This window comes from Centroberyx gerrardi, chromosome 14 (assembly GCF_048128805.1).
Source record: "Centroberyx gerrardi isolate f3 chromosome 14, fCenGer3.hap1.cur.20231027, whole genome shotgun sequence".
Taxonomy (NCBI): domain Eukaryota; kingdom Metazoa; phylum Chordata; class Actinopteri; order Beryciformes; family Berycidae; genus Centroberyx; species Centroberyx gerrardi.
In genome coordinates, this window is record NC_136010.1 from 26,794,005 (window position 1) to 26,813,218 (window position 19,214).

A 19,214-nucleotide genomic window follows, 5' to 3' on the forward strand; every position below is an offset into this window, starting at 1 on the left:
CAAAATGATCTATAAAACTTTTCCATCCTTTCCCTTATATTTATTAATCTTCCTCTTATATCCTTCCTGTTTCTTTCTCCCTGCCTTCCTCCCCCTTTCCGCTCATGTCAGCCACACTCACTTGTCCTGAGGTGTGGACGGTGGCTGAGATCATTAGGGGAAATGACTCTTGTGTTGCATACCAGCTCTGATAATAAAACTGTCACAAGGGGGGTCAGCGTGATGACTGCATCGCTGCAGCTCACTTTCTTTCTGTCTCCCTTTCTGCCCTTCTCAATTGTCCTATCTTTTTCTTGACCCCTTTTTGTGCTTCTTCTTTCGAACAGCAAACTACAACAAATTATCTCTCTAGTAAATCAGAAATAGTCATATTTGGTAATCTGGCTTTGTAAACTCAATTTGCAGTAACGTGGTAAATAATAGCAAATGTGAGGCCCTATGCCAGAAAGCTAGATGATTTTTCAACTGTGACCGCAAATTAAGAAATACAGTCCTGCTTTCTCCTACAGAGAACTATCTCTAAAATTAAATAATTTATTTCTTTTAGCAACCTGGAAAAGGTTATCCATGCTTTTATTTCTTATAGACTGGACTATAAGAACTCCCTGTATTGTAAAGGCTTTTCACGGCTGCAGCTGATTCAAAATACCGAAGCTCCATGTCAGTCCTCTGTTGGCGTTCTTCACTGGCTTCCTGTCAAATATACAATCCACTTCAAAATCTTGCTGTTGGTTTGTAGAACTCTGCAAGGTCTTCACCTCAGTTTATTTCTGATTCTTTGCACTTTTGCAACACCCCTGTCTCTTAGGTCCTCTGATCACCCCTAGACTGTAGAATAACCTTCTCCAAAGTGTTAGCTCAACAGAATCCATTGCCTGGAGTTGACATCAGAGCAACAGCCCATTTCCATGGTCAATTTAGGTTGGACCACGCATGAGTAATAAGAAATGCCATGGTGGAGGTATAATGACCTTATTGTACATCCTTTGTACGAGAACTCAAATTAGCCCCTCATTATTCATAGCTGGACTGCGGAAGGTGTTGTTCATGCAATCACTGAGTTTCCCTGGAGATATTCAAAATGGCTTCCAAGGGACTTGTTGGGCTCACATTAGCATTTCACCTTTATTAATGCAGGCTGTGTGCGAGTCTGACCGGCCTCTCCTGCCAGCAGCAGAAAAGGGCTTTGAAAAATGACTGAAAAGACTTTTGGCATTCACGTAGACAAAGCATTTCTATCTTTTTTTTTCTACATTGTTGCTGGTGCTTTAGCAACTGTGGGGGTTCTTGCAGCCTGAGGTAATGCCATTGATATCTGTCAGGCCGTTGCGGGGGGCAAGTGGTGGGAGGGAGGGGGCGCTAAAGAGGTTTTAATGACACTGTAAGCAGCTCTTTGAATGTGTTGATAGCTGTCTTGGAGGCATATTTAGAGTTACACACTGAAATGCATATCTTATGTTGTTTTGTCCAGTGCTTTGCAGTAACACTTCAAAATGAAGTGCTTTGTAATTGAAAAAAGGGAGTTTCTGGACATTGATAAATTGATGAAGTACACAACACACTTAATCAGCGGACAAAGAGATTCTCTAGATTCCAGTCAGATCTTTTCTAGACCTGTTGTACACACACATCGATCTGCAGCCTACATATGACATGACGGTAGGGTTCAACCAATATGGGTTTTTGAAGGTTCATGCCAATACCGATACTTTTGGATTGAAACTGCAGCTAGTCGTCATGTTGTGTCAATATTCAATATCTTTAAATTTGACCATTTTCATACTAAAAATTCCACAAAAGACAAGAATTCAGTGTTTCCCCCAGGATTTTATTTTTGCCTCAGAAAAAGCATTTAGACCATCATGGGACACTAAAACTCTCCACTGAAAATACTTACTAGTTACTACATACTAATGACATTCTTGTAGATGGGTTAGCAGCTCCTTATCCTCACCTCCATCATAACAGCTGCGAATAACATCGACTGGCTAATATCAGTTGGTTTAACCCTAAATGAGAGTTCATCTATCCATTCAGTATGATGGCCAGCAGCTGTCCCCAAAATATCCAAAGTTAAATATATTTAAAATTCAAAGAAAATTGACTCTCTTGAACAGTTAACAGACAATACATTTCATTCTGTTTTTCTCACATTCAGAACTACACAGCACACCATAACGGCAAAAAGAACAGTCCAGCTCAATGACTCAAGGTTGAATACATGTAACACAGATAAAACTAATTAAAAGTCACAAAAAGAAAGTGTGAAATTAATAAAGGGCATTTCCAGTGCAGTGGACTGGAGGCACAGTCTTGATGACAATTAATTAAGAGCTCAGACACAGCTTGTCACAGCTATCACTTAACAAAGTTTTAATTAGGGTCCATCACAAAGACTCTATCTGACAATGGTATATGGCTCATTTTAACAACTTCAGAGTGGACACCTACAGTACAAATCCTATGTGGAACATCAACGTTTCATTTGAATCAAATATGTTTCATTAAGCTATATATTACACTATATTTGAGACAGATACTACTGTCTTTACTACTGTCCTTTGACCAGTTGTAAAGACCAGTAAAAGTACTATAATACAGATACAGAAAAAATATATATATCTCCAAACATTGCCTTTGCTTATTTAAGTGATGTACACTACCAGTCAAAAGTTTGGACACACCTGATTGAATGTACTATGTATATTCATTTTCTTAAAGACATTTTGATTTAAAGGCTTATGCTTAAATGCTTGAAATTTGTTTGTTAGACAAATATAAATAGTGAAGTTGATCCTATGTATGAATTTCTTTCCAAAGCCTTTGCCTTTCCATCAAGGCAACGGGTGACTACTTTAAAGAATCTCAAATATAAGATAGATTTGATTTAACACTTTTTTTTGTCACTGCATAATTCCATTTGTGTTATTTCATAGTTTTGATGTCTTAGTAAAAATGAAGAAAAATATGGTGTGTCCAAACTTTTGACTGGTAGCGTATGTTAAAAATAGCATTAACTAATGCTAAATATATGCGCTAAATATATGCAACCCCATCCCTGAGTGTTAAAATAGCCTTATCTCTGTAAAGGTGGCACAAGAGGGATCACATTTACAACATGTGCATGCGAGTCTTTCCACAGCCAGCAGGAAGGGGAAGGCATGATGTAATGCCGTGGGAGTCTGGGATAGATCTGGAACAGGACTAGGGAGGGCTGATGGAGACCATGAAGGTTGAAATGGTATTCTGGTGCAACTTTACCCACTAGCAAGGTGTGGATAACACTGGGAAAGAAGAGATTACAATTTCCCCATTTGGCAGACGCTTTTATCCAAAGCGAAGATTCCAGCAACACAATGATTTTGGAAGTATTATTATGCTATCTAAGGGTTATGCTATCTAACTAAATCATTGTTCTCAGTGCTGCAAGTGTTGTTGGATATCCAGACCATCACATTGGCTGCCTGAATTCACATGTTTGGCTTTTCAAACAGATTTGCACTGTAGCTCAGCTTAAAAAACCACAATGGTGGTGAGGAGGTTAGAGAGGCTGGGTTGTGAGATGATTTATGGAATAGGAAAAAAACATATTTCTGCTATACAAATTTATTATCACGTAATTTTTCAGATTTTTCTCAAATTTTAGCTTTTTTTCTGGTGAAATACTTAATAGTTTTCAGTCTCTAGGCAGCCTTTTAAGGGGTAACAAGCCAAAAAGTTTGAGAAACACTGGCCTAAATGATGGAGTCAGACATCAGAAAACAACATGATAGTTAAGATTAGACCGAAGTTTACTTGCAATAGACTTACATTTTTTTCCTATACAAGACGTTCGCTGTTTTATATGATACAAGGGTGCCATCTCTGTTTTTAAAGCTGCACTAGGCAACTTGGCACGTTGGCAACTGTTTGAAAAAATTTGCCCTAGATTCACCTCATGTCTCAATTAGTCTTACTCTTTTGCAGCCTCACTTTGTGATTTAGGCTAAGGCGGCTGGATTTTTACAGAAACGTCTTGCCTAGTGCAGCTTTAAAGACAATCTTCAATGCATTTCTCCATTATTAGACGTCAGTGTGGAGAGACAAAACAGATGAGAGAGAGGAAGACATGCAACAAAGTCCATAAGTGGGAGTCGAACCCACAATACCACAAATACAGGGTATGTGCTCCACTGTGCTGAGCCACCAAGAGACGCCATATAGGTGCTATCTGCACTAGCTGTCATTTATTCCCTGACCTTTTCTATGGCCTCCAAATGCCATTCCAGTATGAGCTCAACACAAGCCTCTTTTGAGGACCTCTGAGATGACAAATCTTCCTCCACTCCTCTCCTTCTACCTCATAACATCAAATGCATGATCTTTCAACATGAAATGAATGATCACGTGGAGAAATACACTTGATGGTTGCAATCTAGAAATAACCACAGCCCTGCTGTTTTTCAAATATCTCATCTCTGCCGTCAGGTTAACGAGTCAACCAGATTTGCCACATTGTTTCTAGAAAGTCAAGTTTCGACGGCTATTTTTGGCGTGAATGTCAATGATTGGCTAAAAGTGGAAATGAATGAGCTCTGAACTGGAGGAAGAGTCAAAAAAGAAAGAAAGCAAGAACCTTTGTGGGCAGTGACCCCACACTGAGGTCAGAAACTTAATTTAAACCCAACATTGGAGACACATGAAAATTGTACGTTAACACACGAGGAACAAAATTTAGAAGCAGCATTTAATTTCTCAGGGAGTCAAAAACTAGTGATCATTGACAACTGGCTTTTACAATAGCTTCTGTGTAGTCCTGAAGCTATTGAATGAGTTCTACCAACAACAATAAAATATGTTTTTTCAGTGTTCCAACTGTAAACTTGGGAAAGCCTTTGTAGCAACTGATAATGTAATAACTGATGGATAATTTAATAATTGGTCAAAATGTAATAAAATGTCTACATGGATTGACAATGTAATGTAATTAATTGTAACATAACATATTAAGACTGATATTTATATATTTATATATATTCAATATCGATCTGAATATTTTATTACATCATTGGACATGTATTACATTAAAAGGTTTGATTACATGTTTGACTCATTAGTCTGGAATTTATCCAGCCTTTTATTACATTTTACAGGTTAAAATTACATGAAAATAAATACATAAAAAATCACAAAAAAGCAGAGGTCCTTGAGCAGGTCCCAGGGGGTCTCCAGCAAAATGAGGACTAGTTTAATTTCACTATATTTTAATTAACTAGAATTACAAAAATGACACTTCAGGCTTTTGTTTTAGGTTTCATAGAAAGTTAAGATGATGTTCTGCTTGGGCAGACAGTTAGGCAAGGATAGCTGAGTATTCTTTCAGCAATGTGTTGGTGATAAGATAATCTAGTGAAGGGAGGAAGTGCTGGAACAGTGCTGACAGGAAGGCTTAGATGCGAATATCTATGACCGACTGTCCGTCTCTATGTCCCATCACTTATCAGGTGCCACATTCTCTGCATACATCACATATTGCTGCACATTGTGTTGAAATAGGTTGAAGTGTCAACGAATGAAGGTTTCGGTTGAAGTGTCAGCAAATGTGTCATAACCATGATGCAGTTATTGCTATCCTGAGTGTTATCATTAGCATATTTGAATGGTGTGTCATATTACAGAACTTGTGGTCCAAGTAGGACGCTGATGAAAGAAGGAAATGGAGGAAAAATCGTCACCTTCTGCCTCAAGTCAAACATTACTAGAAAGGTGCCCTTTTCAGTCACACTAACCCACACAAATACACACTGAGCTAACTGAGCACTCATTACTGAGTGATAAATTAAAAGGTGGGTAAACTATGATCTCCAGTAAGGAATCATAAGAAAAACAACCACCAATTGAAATGAAAGTCAATTAGATTTTCAGTAAATCATTCTTTTTTTTCTCTCTTTAAATCTTTTTATCCTTTAAAGGACATTATTTTGATATAACTTACATCAATTTGATACACTATAAATTAACTTCACTTAAAAAGGAGGTTAAACTCCTTGAGTAAAAGCAGGCTACAGCACCTAGTTTAGGTGGGGAGCGGAGGGGGTGTGAACATTGCAACGTGAAATCAGCAGCCGTCCACTTCCAGATTAAGCTGCTATGCTTTTGTAATATCTGATATTTCCATGTTTGTTTGATAGGCGTCTGTGTGCCTATGCATGTGCTCATTTCGAATGTGTGTGTGTATGCTTATTTGCATGCATAGGCTTTCTCACCAACACCCATTCTCCCCCCAAGAGTGCCCTGCCACCAACAAGACGGGGGCCAGGGGTAAATGATGAGCGATTAGCCCTGGACCCAGTGAAGCTGAGCACATCGTGTGGAGGTGGAGGGCGACTAATTGACATTTCACCAGCTTCTCAACTCAAGGGCTATCATGCCAAATTGACTCAGGCCTCAGGGCAGAATATAATAGAGAACATTCCAGGCTTTTTTTTCTGGCAAGAATAGGAGCTCTCCTAACTTGACTTTGTAGTACTGTCATATGTGGCCATAACAGCTACCAGATCAGAAAGTGACCCACTCTCTTATGGTTCTTTTTGCCTTGAGGTCAAGTGACTATTTGAATTAGGTTTACACCAACATTTCGGTTTGGCACTTTCCTTAAAAACCAGATATGGCCCAATCAGTGTTTTTCACCTTCAATATGATGCAGTTTGATTGATTACATAATTATTGTGATGAATACTACACTGGTTGTCTATGGGAAACCCTTAATCTGCATTGATTCTAATGAGATATTTTGATCACATTTCACAAAAATGTGGATGAATATGTTTTATTATTATTGTTGGTGTTGTTATTATCCTGGGTTTCAATGTAGAGTTTGTGTTCCGTGGTCTAAATGCTGTTTTAGAGGCTTTTCCACACCACAAAACACTACATATTTGGATTTTTTATTTTTTATTTTGGGCATGAACACGGTCAAATTTAAAGATATCCAGATAAATAGATATCAACGCAAATGTCAGCTATCGGCAGATTCAAGCCAAAACTATTGGTATTGGTATTAGTCTTAAAATAGTAAAATTGCCTGAACTCTAATTTCAGTTTCTGTTGGTAAGAATTGTTTGTATTAGATAATTTTACATACTATTAAACTGCAGATTTTATTTTACCCTTTTCTGAGTTGATATCCTCCCTCCCCCTGGCATCCACATGAAAGCAATATCAACCTCAAATACTGTTTTGTATTAATTTAGCTTGAGCGGGTGGGTTATTATGACCATGCTCTGTTGTAAGTGGACAGGTTGTAACAGTATTTCATCAGTTCACAATTTGTTGCAAATTGCCTGTAGGTTTCTAAACTTTACAACAACTGAAACATGCGGTTTGGTGGTTTTCACAACCCAGCAAGTCGGTTAGACCGCCTGACATTTCAACCACTTAACTGTCACTCAGATGAAGAATGTGTAATCCGCCTTCACACCGGTTCCCCCTCATTAAAGGCCTTAATTAGAACATAAGCGCCTCATCATCCAAACGACGGAGCTTGCTGAACTGAGGAATAGAATTTTGAAATGAGAGGAATATAGTAGGTTAAAAGTCACACTGACGTCAGACCACATACTTATGTATATCACACATTACCGTGTATAGCAGTGGTTCCCAAAGTGGGGGCCTTGAGGGGGATTCAATCAATTTCCCTATGGTTTAAGATGGTAGGTGGTATGGCAGTACAGAAATAGTGCGCTATATAGTGAGTGTCTGGATTCTCAATGGTTAATTTGGTTCCCTATATAGTTCACTATGAAATACCCACAATATACTGCAAACTGTAATGAACAGACGATGTGCCCTACAATTTCTCCAGTATACCACAATACAATGCGATCGTGTCTTACCGAAGAAGAAGAGGAAGAGTCGTCAAGATTGTTATCGACAATTTACCATCCATAGAGCCCTTGCTGTCGTGGGGCTAAAAACTAGCTTTACCAGTGGCTAGAAGTCGCAATATTGGTTGCTTTGCTAAATGAGCCTGCTGGCTAGTTAGCTAGCTAACAGTTTGTTCAGGTTAACTGAGCTGAGTCTTCTTAAGCTAAAACTCAGAGTGTTTTGGAGTAGAGACTAGAGCTAAAGACAAGACAGTTTACTGTGTCACAGTAACCTAGGAACAAGTCTACCTTATCAGACTATTCACTTTTACTTAACAGAATTGATCTACATCCACACCACAACAATCTTTTTCAGGTATCTCTCTTTTTCTAGCCCAGTTGTTATAGCTACAGTACAGCAATAATTTACTATCTCCAATGGACCTCCAGGAGATTTGTGACACAACTGCAAAGTCTTTTGCATCTCCCCATGTACAGTGTTGAGTGACAGTTCTGCAATTCAACACTAAAAGCGACAACTAAAATCTTCCCATATGGGTCTCTAGGACTAAATCTGCTCAAATGGGGATCCGTGGCCAAATCTGTGTATATTTGGGGGTCTGTGATATGAAAATGTTTGAGAGACCATGGTAGATTTATGAGACGTGTGAAAAGCATGGTTACACCTGCCACACACTGTCAGATGTGTTTGATCAAGCACAGTTCTGCTTTCAACACTACTTGAGCCAGTATACAACCTTGCCATAACACAGACTAATACTTGCTGAAAATACATTTGATATGTTCAGGTGTGTGTAATTTTGTCGATACATGTTATCCAAATGACTAATTTGTATACAGATGTAATACAGATTCATTTGATGCATAGGATCATCCAGATCACAAATAAATCTGTGGATATGAGCATCAAAATAATAGCCTGATATTCCAATCCGTTCTCATCCCCAACTCGTCCTATATTGACTCTTTGTCAAATCCCTTGGCGTCACGCCAACGACGACTTTCTCTCCTAGACCACCGAACACATAGTCTGGCCTACATTTTTTGGCCAAATAAGGGATTCCGGTTTGCTGCATTTCTTTGCTTGAGCTCTTTGGTGCTAATATTGATTTTTTTTAAATTGGTTAGTATGGTTGTAGATCAATTTCGAGGCCAAATGGAAAAAATAAATAAATAAATAAATATCGCTTGCATTTTACCATTTGATGTCACCTGCTAGATAAATAAATTAATTTGGCTCATAACCTATATAACAAGTTATTTCAGTGGCATCTCAATAAACTCCATAAAAGATAGCACTTTATAACGACTGTATTGTTATCTCTACTTTACAATAAGCATAATTTAAATAGAAGAACGCAGCCGGGAGTTCTGTTTCTAAACGTTGCATAATCCATTTCATCATTAAAGATACATTCTTTCTGCCCGTGAAACATAGCTGAGGAAATCACGGCAAAATAGCACCAACACATTTTTTTTTTATAATATCCTCTTATAACATCGACCTTTTGGTTCAGATTGTATTGCATCTTTGTAATATTGAGCAGTTTGCCTTTTCACAACCGTAACCTTGCACCCAGAAAACTACAGTTTGCACTGTTTGGCACTTCCTAAGAGCACTTCACAATAAAAGCCCTGCTGCGTGGGTTTTGTAGTTTTGTTGTTGTTTCTCCCATAGTTGACGTTGTAAACATGGAATTGACATCGTTACTGGGGTATTTGAGGGTGGAAGAAAACAAATCTTTTGTCAGATTTGAACCATCTTAATGGGAAGCAGGAGAATTTCAGAAAATATTGCATTTCAACCCAACTCAGTGCCGCCTGCCATCAGTAACCCCACAACCCAAGTTGGGATATTATTTTTGATCTAAAATGTAATCTTTGCAAAGACAATATGTTGGTTAAGTGAGTGATTTGAAACACCAATGAAAAACTGTTCAAACTTTAGTCCTGCCCGCAAAGGCGCTGATTGGCTCAAGTTTGTTGTTTCTCCGAGGTAGAACAAGCCGTTGACTAGAGCAGCAATCTGAAGAGTGGGCGGGTCATGATTTAGGAGTCTGGAAGCAGGCTACCAAAATATATTAACATGACACACCTCATAATCCTGCATCATTTTAGATCAGCACAAAATCAAATAGAATTCCACTCAGTTCAATGCCATATACCTAAGGCTATACTGTGAACTCTTATCACTCCTTTATATTGAATCATAGTGACCATTGGAAAAATGTATTGAAAATGATAGGTTGTGTTATGGCATAATGCTCGATACTGTGCTTTAAGCTTCAGCAACAAGCCCTGGAGCTTATCCCATCACCATTACATAGCAGTAGCCTGAAGTAGTGGTAACGGATCATTCTCTGTGTCCATGACTACAATGGTATTGGCAATTTGCTGATTTTATCCTCATCATTAATATCACAGGACAGTACGCAGTATCCATGCAAAACAAATGCCAAAGTCAATTTAACTTGAAAAGGCGATCTGGGAGAGAGGGAGGAGAGAGACAGAGAGAGACAGAGGTGCCTTTAACACATTGTCAAAGTGAAAAATGGGTTGTGGAGAGTGGGAATTATATTCTTGGAACTGATTTTTAAGTACCGGTATCTCCAATAATAAAGTGGCGACTTGACAGTGAGCGGAGATGATAGGGTCTTTTAAGAGGAAAGAAAGAAACATACAGCAAAGAAGAATCAAAGCTTTTCTGAAAATATAATTGATTTTTGTTTATGCAAGTGGTTGTGTGACTGGAAACCATAGTTTACCCACCATTATATTTACCACTGGTTATATGTATAATCTACTGTCTATATGTAGACTGACATGTATAGTCTGCTGTCTATATGTCAAGTGATAGTCTACATGTAGAGTGATATGTAAACCTATTGTATAATCTGAATATGAATTCCAGTAAGTACGATTGATGTTTGTTTATACTGTTGTTGTTTGCCTTATGATGGTCACCAACTAGAGGTCATAGTTAATCCATCTTTTTTATTTACCACTAAGTCAATCAAATCTGTTAGGCCATACCTTAAAGTTGTCAAATTGTTAATTAACACAAGGTTTTTTTTCTATCCTTTAGAGTTTGAAGCAGCTTTTGTTGAAAGAGAGCGTAACACAACACTGTACTGTACCCTCTGTCACTCTGCAAGCTTATATTTCTGTTATGTGGGAGGCAAGCATGTTGAATTGAAATAAATAATTTAAACACTTCACCATTCACTCTTGAGTAGTTACAGCATATTTGCATACTTAGCATCTTGGTCACTATTTGTGATTGGCTGAGTGCACTGTCTATCTACATGCATTAGAGTCCGTCTGTTAGCTACACATGGTTGAATATCACTGTGGTTTTTAGACATTTTTTGCTAGTCAAAATAATGACACAGCAAAAGGCAGTGACATGCAACATCAGTGACAGCAGTGAGTGTTCCTCCTCACATTTTACTTCTTAAAAAAAGAGCTAGTTAACAAATTCTGAGCAAATATGAACAACACTAACGTAAAATGACGTAAAAAGAGCAGGTAAACATTGTCCTTGACTGGGCCAGACTAGAATGCCTTAATTTGGTCCAATGATTTTGTCACCATAACTCAGCACTTGGAAGCCACTTGGAATTATCCACTGCTACCTGTGAGGCTTGACACATTTAACCTGTAATTGGGTTGCTCTCTTGGTGTCACAGTGTTAATCACGTCAATTCAGGTGGAGCTTTGAGTCAAATTATTTTCATTCACACAGAGTAGGCTATTTGTCGATATTACTTGGGAACTATGTCGTCATGTGTAGGCAATGATATATTAATTTCAGATAAAATTCATCACAATTTTCATCACATAAGTCATTTTGTGAGCTCAACTCTTATAATGCCAAGACAGTAAACAGCTACATACTGTATTTTTGGTTTGCTGTAAAACATAAACTCAAGTGTATTCTCACCAAGTTCATGTGTGTCAAGTGTGAAAAAGCTGATCAGGAGTCTGCAGATACGTGGCGCCCTGACAGCTTCAAACGAGTTTGAACCCGTGAACACTTCCAAGTCCTTGTTTTTAACTGTCAAGCCGTTCCGACGAGTTACTCCCACGTGACGTGAACGCAGTATATTAGTCACCCTTCGTTAATTTTCCCAGGCCTCGTGACGGAATCAGGTCGTGTATAAAGGCGGCACCTGGCGACCGTTTACGAGCACAGACAGGCACGAGACAGAGGAGGGGTACAGGTTGAGTCGCGCGCCATTTGATCCTAACGGGGAAACTACACAAGAAAATGAATTCAAATATCTCCTTCTACTGTTTGTCTGTACTTTTACTGCTTAATTTAGTAGGAGCCAAACCAGTTTCTGATCTACGGGTAAGTTTACCTAGCTTACCTTTTATCTGCAGAATAGATTTTATCCACCTTTTTTGCCTGATGTAAATCTCTATGATGTAAATTTAGACTAAACTTTGGTATTGTAGCATATAAACGATGTAGGCTAAGTTATATGAAGATATGGTCTTTAGGGGAATAAAAGAATGAATTAGTACTTAAAATTTTTTGGGGGGGGTTTATTGGTGGTTGTTTGACTGAATGCCAATGTCTTTGTAATAATAAAGTAATTTAATTAAAGTAACTTAATAAAGTAACTTAAAATAACATAAAATACGTAACTTAAAATCTATCTTGAAGTGTAACTGGAGGTTATAATTAACCCATCATTTTTATTTTCCACTACAGCAACGCACACTGCTATGAAATGCCTGTCTTATTGACCATTTTCACGTTTTTTTAATGTCTCTTTCCCTTAGAGTTTGAAGCAACTTTTGGAAGAGGAGAGTAACGCAGCACCGTATTATTCCTCTGAAGAGATGGAGGTCGAGGGGAGAGATGTGAACGCAGCCAAGGCGGTGTTCGGTGCTACAGAGGAGCACCCGTGGGACTCCGACCTGACCAATTCGGCGCTGGCGGCGAAAGAAAACGCCCTCGTGCGTCTCCTCAAAGACATCATGAGGACCTCCAAACGCTCGTGGAGCCGGTACAAGAAGGGCGGGCTGAGAAGCTGCTTCGGTGTCCGGTTAGAGAGGATCGGCTCCTTCAGCGGACTGGGATGCTGAACCACAAAAGGTAGAAATCAGAGAAGGACCCAAATGAAAGATAGCTTTTAATCTTCTGTTTGCATAGACTTAATTCATTGCTGGAGCATACAGGGAAATTCACCGAGTTTGATGGAGTCTTAGATGCCACATATGTCTCTAGTTTGGTTTTAAAGATGTGTAAGACAACTTTTAACTACGTTTTTGGTAGGCTATTTATGATGTAAAGATAAGCCAAGAGAGACATTTGGGTTGTGTTATGCATTCCAAAAAGTATAATACTTTTCTCTAATGTATTTTTGGTAGAATTCTATAATCTTTTGCAATGATTTTTTTGGGGAAGGTTGTTAAATTTCTCATGAAATGCATTTTGACATCCACTTTAGATATCGAAATGCATCAAAAAAATCTTTGCTGGTGTTGTGACAGGTTTGTGTTTTGTCACCAGGTGTGGACGACGTGAGGTTTTCCTGCAGATCAGTGTGACCAGACCAACAGTGGAGCTCCACCTCTGCAACTCACCAAGCATTGACTGAGAGTTTACAAGGGCGTTATAGCGGCGGGGGTTATTTAAGTCTCTCCTTTTCATTTGGGCATATCCTATGGTTCAGAACTATGATTTCATGTTTTTTTCCACATTAAAACGCTGAGCTGTTGCTAAATTATTGTAAATGTATTTATTTATTATTTTCTTGTAAGATAAAGTAGTCTTGGCTTGAAATAGACTATTGAAGTAAAACAAATATTTTGCATAACATCTGAGTTTGTGATTGAATTTATTTCTTGTTTCATAAATGTTGATGGCACCTTCAAAGTAGAAGGACTCTTTTTCAATTCCATCATCATCATCATCTGAAAATACATCACCTCCGCTGAACTTTAACATGCAATACACTGCAACTTAGTCCATATGTGTGAGATTTGAAACAGACATGTCATGTTTTGTTTTTGGCTACGATTTTCATAGCCAAGTTTTGATGTCAATTTTAAAGTGGGGGAATCAGTGAAATGAGCTGCTGTAGTGTTAATCTGGAATGAAAACCTGCATACTCTTGGGTCGCAGTGGCACATGATTGAAAACCACTGATCTAGATGACAATGATATAGTAATGAGGCTATGCAGACTCCTAGGTATTGTTTGCTGCAGCGAGACAGTTACGCACAGTTTTGCCATCACTCCAAATGGACATACTGAGGCGGTTGTTTCTATAGCTTGCTGACATCTCTGCTGAGGGGATGCAGCGGCTCTATATAAGAGACACCAGGCATTCCCGCTATAGAACACAATGGAATGAAGTCTCTGATAAATACTGGCATCTGTTGGGATATGGGGAAATCCATATGTCAGTCGGTTTAACATTAAGGAGTTATGGTAAGAACTGTCTATGTTGCCACCTTTGAAAAGACTACATGTTATTAAAAAAAACTCTAGAGTAAACCCTAAAATAACAGTGGCATCACATCTGAAGGTTCTGGTTGGACAAGGACTACTGGATCCAGTTCGGATCCATCACCGGATTGGAAAGCATCTAAAAAAAAAGCATTATATTGACATTGACATGACGTTAATCTATTGGTATTGTTATTGTTTTACGTATGAAAGCATACCCCGTTCTATAAGCATGATAGCTGCACGAAACAGCTATAGTGCCCAAAGTCCCTCTGACTGGCCGCAAAAACGCGTGCGTAAAAGTACTTTTACGCGCGGCTTTCGGGTACTAAATAAAACTCCATTCAGCGCAAATATGTCTTTACTAGTGACAAAATTACTCTTACCATCCACACAATAACTTATGAAAGATACATCACAAATGGTTGGCGTTGTTCAATCATAAATTAATTATAAGTAGGCTAATACACTTGTCTTTCAGGTACCAAAAATGAAAAAAAAAAAAAAACGTGGAAGAGAGCACAGTCCTGCTTATAACATTCAACAATTTCTATGCCTATGGCAAAGAGACGAAATGTATCTTGGTCAAATTACTAAAAACATGTTATTTTATTCATGTGTTTTGGCCAAATGGATAAAATATATACTATATATATATATATATTATTAACAGCCCTAAGGATTCTAACACCCAAGCATATAATTAAGTAAAACGGGACCATGTTGTCTTGACTGAAATGAGCATTTCAAAAATGCATTTCTGAGCCATACATATCATTTTGCTTTTGACAATCTAAAAGTTTGGTCTGTCTGCAAAATATATGAAATAGTTCTCTGTGCAAGTCTGTGCAGTTTCTATGATAATGATAATGCAGTTACATGTGTTTTTTATAAATTAGTTTGTAAGTGTTTTGCTCTGTGTCTTCCTATGTAGGCTATGGTATGTTGTTTTTTGAGTGGAATTGTTCCATTTATTATTTCAACCTGTAGTATATTCTGGATTGTATCAAAAAAATGTATGAGGGGAATTATGAGACCAGCATCTTCGTTAAACCTTTATTTACCAAGAGTTGTCTGTTCTTGATTCACATTCACACAATTATACATTCACATCTAGGAACACGTAATTTAATAAAAATTCCTCAAATATCATGACCAACATTGACTGAAGTAATAGTAGATATCAACTAGATTGCAACGAGTCCCACTTGCTTTTACTGCTAATCTCACACTGATCATTTATACAGTGATGCTTGGATTACAGTAATTAATCTTGATGCAAGGTTGTCTCCATTAACACACACAAATGTAGCTTGATAGTTTTTGTGAAACCATATGAGCCACTATTAATTATAAAAGTGAAATATTACATTACTTAGGCTAAAGATTACATTACAATTAAATTCTCGGTTTCATTCCAAAGACCTAAGACCACACCGTTTTAATTCTGGTTAACCAGTCTTAGACTAAGACTAAGACTAAGACTTAATTTACAGTGGTTGGAGGTCTATTGAATTTATGTCTCTGAATGTTTTGGTCATAAAGCCACTTTTCAATATGCAATGATTGCAAAAAAATAATTGGAAGATTGGAAAATAATGTTATTGGACTAAAAAAAAAAAAAGGACTGGATTTATGAAAAAGGGAGGCAAAGGGAAATATACAGTAGTTTACCATAAGAAGTGTCCAACAATTTATTAAAAAACTTAATGTGGGATAAGTCTGTGAGCAAAACTTTAAGGTTCTTAAATTCCATTTGTATGTAAGATAGACCTACCTACCTAGATACAGTGACACAATAATATGAATGTAATGACATACTTTATTGCTCCCTGTAGGGAAATAGTCGCTTCTCTTGCCCTCCTCCACAGGAAGGTCAGAGGTCAGCATCAGCTGCAGAACAGCACCTCTGGAGCTGGTAGGGATTCAGTGTCTTGCCTAAGGATACTTCAGCAGGGTGGGGGTTTGAATTTATTTGGTTCCTCTGGTTGAAAGCTGGCTCTCTAACCACTACCCTGCCACAAGCACGTACACCACCGAATTTAGTGTTACTAAATTCGGTGGTGTCTGTTGGTCACATCTGTTGGTTTACTGAACGCTGACTTCCCGTAGCTCAGTGACAACAATGTCCCACGCTGGGGGGGGGGGGGGGGGGGGGGGCGGGGTCAAACCATGTTTCTAAACCAAAGTAGCCTATGGAAGCGACTATGTCATAGTTATGCCCCATATCTAAGAGACAAAGCTTTAAAAGGAGTAATTTCCGACAGCTAGTGTTATCATAATCAGGTGTCAGGAATGCAAGTCCAATTCCTGGCATAGCTCTACGTGTCAAACTTAAGTATAAAAGACCAGCAGCTGCTGCTGTGGGGTCAAGCATACAAACAGCTACCAAGCAAAGACGCAAAAGAACATTCATCCACCACCAGGACAGAGTCACTGAGAAACATGCATCTTTCTTCCATTCCTCTCTACAGCCTCCTCCTGCTCTTAAACCTGCAGCATCTCAGTGCATATCCCATCAGCAACGGCTTGACCGATGATGATGTTGACATCTTAAAGGTACGTCTCTAAGTGGTTCTCAGGCTGAAGCCCAGGGACCCACCTAGGGGTCCTTGAGGAGGTACCAGGGAGTCGGCAGCCACATGAGGAATAGTTGAATTTCACTATAGTTCACTAGAAATTATCCCAGTTAGAGAATGGATAAGAATGACTACCATAATCACAGGTATCACTCTAACCCCTGTTATCTCCTCTCATAGACTGTAGACAGTTGTACAATTCAATACTAAATCAACAACTAAAATCTTCCCATATGGGTTCCTGGGACAAAATCTGATCCAATGGGGGTCTGTGGTTTAATATGCGTCTATTTGGGGGTCTGTGATGTGAAAATATGGTAATACTTTGCTTGAAGTGGTGCTCAAAAGTCATTATATGGCATTATAAACGCATTATAAGCACATTGTGAGAGCTGCATGATAAATATAAGAGCATGATGCAACTGTATAGTTCATGACATGACATTAAATTGTGTATGTGTATGTGTAATGTAATTTTCTGATGTTTGTCTGATGATGTTTATCTGATGATTATAATGTAAGAGAAGGTTTATGCTTATAATAGTCTTACTCTTGTAATGCATCACAATGCACTTAAAGTAAAGTGTTACTGCAAATGTTTGACAACCCTTTAACCCTTTTAGCTCTAAATGAATACCATCATTAAATATTCATTTTTAAGTTTAAGTTAAGTTTAAAACTTTTGTAGCCTGACGTATCTCTATCTGGATGTTGCAGGTGCTCCTTCACAGACTAGAAGAGTCCATTCCTGAGCAGAGTGAGGTCGACCAGAGAGTCCCTGCTGAAAGGGAAAGGCTTCACAACCTGAATATGGAAGAGAATGCAGATGTAGAGCAGCCCCAAACCGGACTGGATGAGGCTGCGATCAGGGAGTTTTTCTCGGCCAAGAACCTGAAGGCCGTCCGGAACGACTCCTCCAGGAAAAACTCTGGCTGCTTTGGGCGACGGATGGACAGGATTGGCTCCATGAGCTCTCTGGGCTGCAATACTGTCGGCAGATACAGTAAGTTACAGCGCCACAGTAACTCCAGTACAGTAAGTTACAGCGCCACAGTAACTCCAGTGCAGTGAGTTACAGCGCTACAGTAACTCTAATACAGGAAGTTAACAGTACTGTACTGAAACAGTAAGTTGCAGTAACTCTAATAAAGTAAGTTACAGGGCTACAGTAGCTCCAAGTTGAGGTGATTGTATTGGTATTATTTTTCAGGGCAAAGAGATACTTGAGAACCAATACGAAACCCAATAAGAAAAAAAAAAATTTGATCTAGCCAGTGATGTAGTGCTAAATAATAAGGTGGGAAAACTATGACTTCCAGTCAAGCCACCACCAATATTAAAAAAACTATAAAAACATAATTTATTTTATGTTTTAATTATGCATACCACCAATTTACCTCACACACATTTATGTCAGCCTAAAGAGTTGCTAAACTCTATTCTATAAATGAAAATGTGGGTAAACTCAGTCTAGGTTGTGTTACTCTCCACTACAATCCTGCACACAGACAGACAAACTGTTCTTTGAATCAGGGGGGAAATATGAATGGTCTTAATAATGCTGTTGTTGTTTTATTCACTAACAGACCCAAAGACAAGATGAAGTCTTACCGTCTAAAACCTGGAACTGCAACGTCTCTACCAAAGGATATTTTTATTGAAAGGCTATTTATTTACTTGTATTTATTGAATTTTGTTCATGGCTTACCAGTATATTTATTTGAATTGATGTGAGATTGTTCTTTATATGCCGCTGAATGATTTAATAAATGTTTACAATTGCATATAATTGTTCAGTTTTCATTGAAGAACCAAGCAATCCAAAAAGAGGCAACAAACAGACACGCAAAAAGAGATTAAATTTGCCTCTAGCATCAACATGCATGGCTATTAGGCTTCTATGGGGACAGTGACCACATTTATATGCACGCAAACAAGGTGACTGTAATGGGAATAAGACAATAATGCGAGTAAGGCAGGACCCATGGAAACACCACACTCTGATGATGTTGTGTGATTATGCTCTTAGTCAGAATAAGAGTAATTGCAGAAATGCATGTTGAGTACTCTGACTTTACTGGCATTAATAGAGACCAGTCAGGACATGGATACACCTTCATCACATTTCTTTAAGTGTGATTTTACTGGCATTAATAGAGACCAGTCAGAGCATGGATACACCTTCAGCAGGGGAGGTTTCAATTTATAGAATCATGTAAATGCTAAATGTAAATTAATCCGAGTATTGGCAATAGTCGCATTATTGTGCACATGTAACTGTGACTTAACCATTAATTCAAGATT

At 38.4% G+C, this 19,214-nt stretch overlaps 2 protein-coding genes across 2 annotated transcripts; both read left to right on the top strand.

The window, feature by feature from the left end:
- The first annotated feature begins 12,135 nt into the window (after nt 1-12,135).
- nppal (natriuretic peptide A-like) lies at nt 12,136-12,962 on the top strand. Its single transcript, XM_071896419.1, has 2 exons — nt 12,136-12,219; nt 12,657-12,962. Exons 1-2 carry the CDS (start codon nt 12,136-12,138, stop codon nt 12,960-12,962), a joined length of 390 nt encoding a protein of 129 aa, XP_071752520.1.
- A 3,814-nt stretch (nt 12,963-16,776) lies between these two features.
- Nucleotides 16,777-17,981, top strand: nppb (natriuretic peptide B). Its single transcript, XM_071896386.1, has 2 exons — nt 16,777-16,890; nt 17,628-17,981. The coding sequence occupies exons 1-2, from the start codon at nt 16,777-16,779 to the stop codon at nt 17,979-17,981; spliced, it is 468 nt and encodes a 155-aa protein (XP_071752487.1).
- Nucleotides 17,982-19,214: the final 1,233 nt, after the last annotated feature.